General features: G+C 41.4%; 1 protein-coding gene across 2 annotated transcripts in view; it reads left to right on the forward strand.

The window, feature by feature from the left end:
• setdb1b (SET domain bifurcated histone lysine methyltransferase 1b) overlaps positions 1–6236 on the forward strand; it is a 27730-nt gene extending 21494 nt beyond the window's left edge. Inside the window, exons 18-25 of one of the 2 annotated variants that reach the window (XM_057833972.1) lie at positions 2163–2387; positions 2503–2670; positions 4405–4529; positions 4817–4836; positions 4907–5025; positions 5095–5351; positions 5431–5519; positions 5961–6236. In XM_057833972.1, coding sequence (XP_057689955.1) covers positions 2163–2387; positions 2503–2670; positions 4405–4529; positions 4817–4836; positions 4907–5025; positions 5095–5351; positions 5431–5519; positions 5961–6078 — 1121 coding nt within the window. In that variant the 3' untranslated portion in view covers positions 6079–6236. Of the gene's footprint in view, positions 1–2162; positions 2388–2502; positions 2671–4404; positions 4530–4816; positions 4837–4906; positions 5352–5430; positions 5520–5960 lie in introns of both variants that reach the window. The other variant, XM_057833971.1, reaches the window with a different exon arrangement.
• Positions 6237–6761: the final 525 nt, after the last annotated feature.

A 6761-nucleotide genomic window follows, 5' to 3' on the forward strand; every position in this document is an offset into this window, starting at 1 on the left:
TTTTTATTTTTTTTTTTACTTCTTAGCGAACAGCAGACAGTCTTCTTAAAATTTCCATAGTGAACTCTGTTCTAATGGCTGGTTGCACTAGCCCTAGCATAGCAGCTTCATTATATTACACTGTAGATGTCCTTTTATTTCTAGACGGCTGGTGGCGATCTGAAAACTTAACTTTGTTCTAGATGTTTTTGTTGTCTTTGTTGAGGACACGGACTAAAATTGCTACTAACATAGGTCGATTCTAGGGATGTATACACATCACTCCTCAGATCCAGATTTTTAATTAAGGTTAATGAATTAATTGCAAAACATTAACTTGAATGCATCCCTTTGGGGGATCTTGCTTCATTCAAATTTTGATTTATTTTTTAAAATCTGTTAAACTGTCTAGGTCTTCTTACCAAGTCGGCACATGCCTTTAAAACACCTGAGCCTATTTTGTCCGAATTTGCATGCCTTTGATGTTGCCTTTATATTGCAAAGAAAAAGTTGTTCACAATGGCCTGGTTGGGTCCCTTTTTTCAGGACACCATAACCTTCATGTCCAAAGTGCTCTTCACTGAGCAATTATAAGCAACCTTTTGGACCCAAAAAGACAAAAAAATCTGAAATCTTTGGTCAAAGTTTATAATATTGATGTCCAATTAACAACCAAACATGCTGAGTAAACCGTTTTGAAGCTTGATAATATTTATTCAACTTGTTAGGATAAACATTGAACAGAAAAAATAAGTCTGAATAGTTTTATATTTGACAATTCAACACAAACAGTAGGTATGGCCATAGCCATTTTTGGCCTTTACACATCCTATATGCAGTAGAGCAACAGTGCAAAATAGTGTGAAAAAAATATCATCTATCACAAAAAGGATTTGGAGGATATCTCTTTGTGAGGTTAGGTATTGTACCCATCACCTTATCAAAAGTATATACATGCAATCAAGCTTCTCGAGCACACACATTTATATACAAATTGAAAAGATTGATAGTGAAAAAAATATCAACTATAACTTTGGGGTGGGAAAAAGTATTTTAAAAAATATTGAGAATAAACTAGTTCAAATTTTTCAGGCATGCCACTCAGTTCCCCCTTGAGCGGGACAAAGGGCCTCATCATGCACTCCGTCACACAGCCCACTCTTCCGCCGTTTGCGTTGTCAGCCTGTCACTCTTCCCAACTCGCCGACTCATCCGAAGAAAATGACAAATCTGGTCCATCCTCTTCCTGGAGTTGATGAAATAATGTGTTAGCTTGCGCTAAATTTAGTTTCGATTCATTGCGCATGTTTCAAAGTTGCTTGCTCATTCCAACTGGCCGTTGCTCTCTACCTCGCTTCCCTCTCCCTAGGTGGCTCCTCACTCGGCAATTTAGTCAAAATGTTCACATTACGGCCGTCCTTCTTAACCTCACAATGGCTCCTGGGATGTCTAGTCTTTCGTGGTGCTTTTGGTTTTGACAAAGGACAAGAAATGATGGAAATATGGAAATAAACACATGGTCCACACAGTGTTTTAACGCTTATTTATAAGGGCAATAAAACGTAAACCTCAAATGACATTAGCTCCCATTTTACTTGGTCGATTCACTTCAAGTAAAAACGGGCGTGAACCTCAACTTCCGCACTTTCAAATGAGACCAACCAGCAGCATGTGAGTGACGTAATTATAGCGTGACGAGGCTTTAAAGATGATATGCGTAATTTGAGTCAGCGCTGACAAGTTCGGATGGGATTGGGGGGAGGCGGGGGCTTAGTGCGCATTAAGCCACACTGTTACTAACCGTAATATGCTATTGTTTAGCCACAACTGGATACATTACCTTATTACTATTCATCCTTTACACAGCCGTTGGAGACAGAAATCCTGTTTAATTCATCTGCAGGCAACCGGGAGAGTGAGGAAAAAGATTGATTGATTGATGATTTTACAACACTGAGCGGGAATGCGTTGGTCCTCATCAGAAACGCAGTCTTCCTTAAGACAAAACAGTACCGCCTTTGTCCACCGGCGTTGCTAAATTTGACCAAAACTGAAAAGTTACCAAGTGTTGCTTTAAAGGTGTTAAGGGTTCAAATGTGGAGAAAAAAGTATTGGTTTATAATCTGAAAAATGTTAATAAAACTGTCATTATTGCAAATACTTCATCAGCATCATATTTGCAGGTAAAATCTTGACGGACGATTTTGCCGACAAAGAAGGCTTGGAGATGGGTGACGAGTACTTTGCTAACCTTGACCACATTGAGAGCGTGGAGAACTTCAAGGAAGGCTACGAGAGTGAGGCTCACTGCTCCGACAGCGAGGGCAGTGGCGTTGACATGACCAGGTTAAAAATCCAACCTTCAGCTTTAGTGTCAGCTAACGCCTTTGGACGGCAGACTAAAAAGGGTGAGTCCTAAATCGTAATCTGCATCCATGACAATGGATGGGTTTTTTTTGTTGTTTTTTTTTTTTTTTTGCCGTTTCACTTACACGTTTATTTATTTATTTTTCACTTCCGCAGCTGGTAGCTCAAGGTCGTCCGACGACAGCAACGATGATGATGATAAAGAATCCAAGAGTGAAGAGAGCGACAGTTCGGATGACACGTTTGTCAAGGACACCTACTATAGCAGCAGCTCGGTGTGGAGGAGTTACACCACGCGTGGACAGGTTAAAGGCCACAAAGAGGGTGAGCTTGCAGAGTTTATTTAATTTTCTCTGCTAGCAGACTCACAAATACAGTCGACATTAAGCCTGTCGCGATATGCAGTAATTCCATTTATCGCACGGTAAATAAAAATGAAGGCGGTAATTTTCCCGCTGCGATTTATCGCCTCGCATTCACGTGTGTGCGCGTGCTGCAGACGTGCTGTTAAAAGTACGGCTTCCTTGTTACCAACTACGCAAAATGCATCTTCATTACGAGTCCGGCAAAAAAAGCGCCGGAGCTAATCCGTTCCCATTATATCCTATTGTTCAACGTATACCGGCTGCGTCAGTGCTCCGGATTGACTGTGGACCATCTCCGGCGTGCCGAAGCCCACCAAATGGTATAGGCTATTTTCTATTTTTTTCCGGCGCCGCATCCATCAAAATTGGGGGATCCAAGCCTGGAGTCAACAGCCCAGTGTCTTATTCACAGTTTAAACACCAGCGAACATGGACGAAGAACGTTTAGTCATCGAGTTGGAAAGTCACAAAGTGATTTATGATGCAGAAGATCATTACTATAAGGACGGCATTAAAAAGGAAGCTACAAGGTGTCCTATCATGTGTGTTTTTCTGGTAATGATATCAAACACACGACGTGCTGGCAACTTTGTTTTTATTAACACACGGCGCTAACAACACTTCCTCAACCTGTGGCTCTTGGTAGACTGTCTCTTTCTCCCGCACCACATGAACATAACGACATCACCGTAGCGTGCACTTCAGGGTGCCTCAGAAAACATCCAATCAGAATAGTACACATGGAACGACATGGCAGAAGCTATGAGGATGGACAGGGAGTTTTTATGCAAGTCATGTAATTTAAAACTGTAATTAAATAGTATCGCAAACTCATGATAAAAGCAAAAAAAAAAAAAAAAAAACGGGGGGGAAAAATGTTCAATCAAATCAAGTCCACCAGTCTTTCTCTCTGCTTCTCTGACGACTACAGACTCGTGTGTTTGTCTTTGTTTTGAATGCCACTTTATGACGGGATGGAGTTGGCCCCGCAGCCGTGCGCAGCCAGTTTGTTTTGCCTATTTTTGACGTACTGCGGGGCACGCAGTCAACAGTGCCATGCCGGACCCGGAACGATGAGGCATCTTCGTGCTGACAACTTTGTTTTTTATTTAACACACGGCGCTAACAACACTTCCTCAACCTGTGGCTCTCGGCAGGCTGTGTCTGTCTCTCTCCCACTGCCGTGTCACATAAACAAAACAACATCAACGTTGTGTGTGCTTCAGGGTGCCTCGGAAAACATCCAATCAGAATATTATGTATGGAACGCCATAGCAGAAGCTATGAGGGGAAAAGTTTGCATCTGCCTAAATGCTTAAGTTATTAAGTGCAATTTTTTTTTTTTTCTTGAAAAAGACATTTTATTTATTCTGTGTTTCTGTGCGGTACTAACATTGTTGTCTTTTACTTAAAAGAGGCATGGTTTATTTTTTTTTAGTTGTGATTTCTTAAAATGTATTTTTGAATTTAGGAGTAATCATTTATTGCGTTTAAATGGGTATACTTGATCTATTAATATATACTGTATTCTCACTGTGTGATTGTAAATTGTTTTTAATTTTTTTGGGGTGGGGGAGCGCAATAATATTGCATATTGCAATAATTTATGAGATAAATTATCGCCCACTAAAATTTGTTATCGCAACAGGCCTTGTCGACATTTCGTCTCATAAATTGTTCCCTCTTTCATTAGAAACTCAAGACAGTAAAGATGGGAATCCGCCGGCGCCCAAAGTTGAAGATAAATCTCCTCCTGTGCCAGAGGAGATGGGAAAAAGCAAAGTGGCTTCCTGGCTGACCAGCCAGGGATTGAAGAAGGTGAGTTCATAGTATTTAACTCATTGCCTACCATTTGACAAGTATAGACTATCAGTGAATGCTCATTTTCATTGTCATTGATGGTGCAAGATATCTAATCCATTTTGACTGGAAGAGGCAACCCTTCCAGTCAAAATGGATTGGTCATCTTGCGCCGTCAAGGGCAGCTAATGAATTAAACAAGTGCCAATTAAAAGCTTATACATAGCTTGCAAAAAGAAGTATTTCAATTTTAAAATAAAGCTGTACCACAATAAACACATAATCTCTTTCTGGTTTTATCACAGGAGCCTGGAGACAACAAAAGGTGCGTTACCATAGAGTTAAATAGAACAAACACTACTAGCCAATTCTCACAACCAACTATTGACTCACAGCCAAGTGAAGGTCGAGACGGCGAAGAAGCTGGACGTGACCACTCTCTCAGACAGCGACGACGTCCAGACAATAAGCTCCGGATCTGATGACAACAAGGAGAAAGAGAAAATCGTTCCAGGTAAGAATAGAGAGAAAATGCCATCAACCTCTTTACTTGGTTCTAACTTAACTCTCTCACTGACCTCAGGTGTGGTTAAGAAGCAGGTGGCTGTTAAATCCACTCGCGGTATCGCTTTGAAGAGCAGCCACGGCATGATGGTAAAGACGGGTGCGCCCGGAGGAGGAGCCTCTCAGGGCGGGCCGGGAGGCAAGTCGGGGCAGCAGGGACAGACGGGGGGCGGCGGGGAGAGCGGACCCAAAAACACGCGACAATTTTTTGACGGCGAAGAGTCGTGTTACATCATTGACGCCAAGCTGGAAGGAAACCTCGGTCGCTACCTCAATGTAAGCGTGCCCTGAAATGATTTCGCTTCACTGTGAACATGTGATCGGCAACACCTTCTTTTCTTTTTGTGCGTTACAGCACAGCTGCAGTCCTAACCTCTTTGTCCAGAACGTCTTTGTAGACACGCACGACTTGAGGTTCCCTTGGGTGGCGTTTTTTGCTAGCAAGTGAGTTTGTTGCTTACCTTACACTGACATTAATGACCTCCACTAGTAGGTGAAACGTAGGCGGAGTTTATGTATTCCGTACCGCATGTCTTTCTGTCACTGTTTGTGTTCAAGATAACTTAAGAACAAATAATGGGATTATTATCAAACTTGCAGGATATGTTTGTAATGTAAAACTGAAGAGGTGATTTAATTTTGGGGTAATGGAGTCAAGGTCACAAAGGTCAGGAAAGAAATTTCACTTTCACTTGATAACTGATTTGCGTCTGTAACTCAAATTTGCAGTTTAGTTGAAATATAACGATACTTTGAATTTGGCTGCTTAGGCGGAATTCTAGTCTCTCCGAGTTTAGTTCTGTGTTGTGGTTGTTGTTGTTTTAAAGATACGAGTTTCATTACATGGTTACCTGATTATCAGTGTGCACTCATGTCTCGGTGCAGGCGTATCCGGGCTGGCACAGAGCTGACGTGGGACTACAACTACGAGGTGGGTAGCGTGGAGGGCAAAGTGCTGCTGTGCTGCTGCGGCTCCACCGAGTGTAGAGGACGACTTCTGTGATCTGCCTGTCACACTCATTGTCTTTGAAGTTTTTATTATTTTTTTTTATAACACTGTATTTTCCGTTGATTTTTTTATATACATGCATTCATTTCATTTCATCCAAAGGAGGTTGTTTACCAATTGAATAAAATGTAAGTTTCCTTCAGGAACCACAATTGCTGTCTCCTTATTACTTTTAGGTACCAATTTTATTATTTCAAGTAAGGTGGCCACGTTCTGCAGTATGCCCTCCATTTATGCCTCGACCTGCATCCTACTCACCCTCAAGCAGAACACTTATTTTTCCTCATTTTTGGAGTTGGAGCTGAATGCAACAAACTCCAGTGTGTTTGTGACTGCTCGCTGCATTAAGAGCAGTATCAGGTAGGCAATATTAAGCACATTGAAAAAGTACTGTTTTACCTTATGTCTGATACACTGTCAACTTCCGGGCCATTATATGAGCCTTGGATTCTCCAAGGTTAATACAAATATGTATTAGTACACTACCGGTTAGACGCTTACCATGTTAAACTCAGTTGTCGTTGGTGCTGGAGTCTTTTTGGAAATATTGTACTGTATTGCATTGTAAAGTTGTAATACTGTACTGAGAAATATTCTTTATGAAAACATTTAAAAACCTCTTGCATCACATCAGTGTCGTGCAGTTTTAAACATTTTCTTTTCACCTGTTCCATGCA

This window comes from Corythoichthys intestinalis, chromosome 4, assembly GCF_030265065.1.
Source record: "Corythoichthys intestinalis isolate RoL2023-P3 chromosome 4, ASM3026506v1, whole genome shotgun sequence".
In the NCBI taxonomy this organism is placed as follows: domain Eukaryota; kingdom Metazoa; phylum Chordata; class Actinopteri; order Syngnathiformes; family Syngnathidae; genus Corythoichthys; species Corythoichthys intestinalis.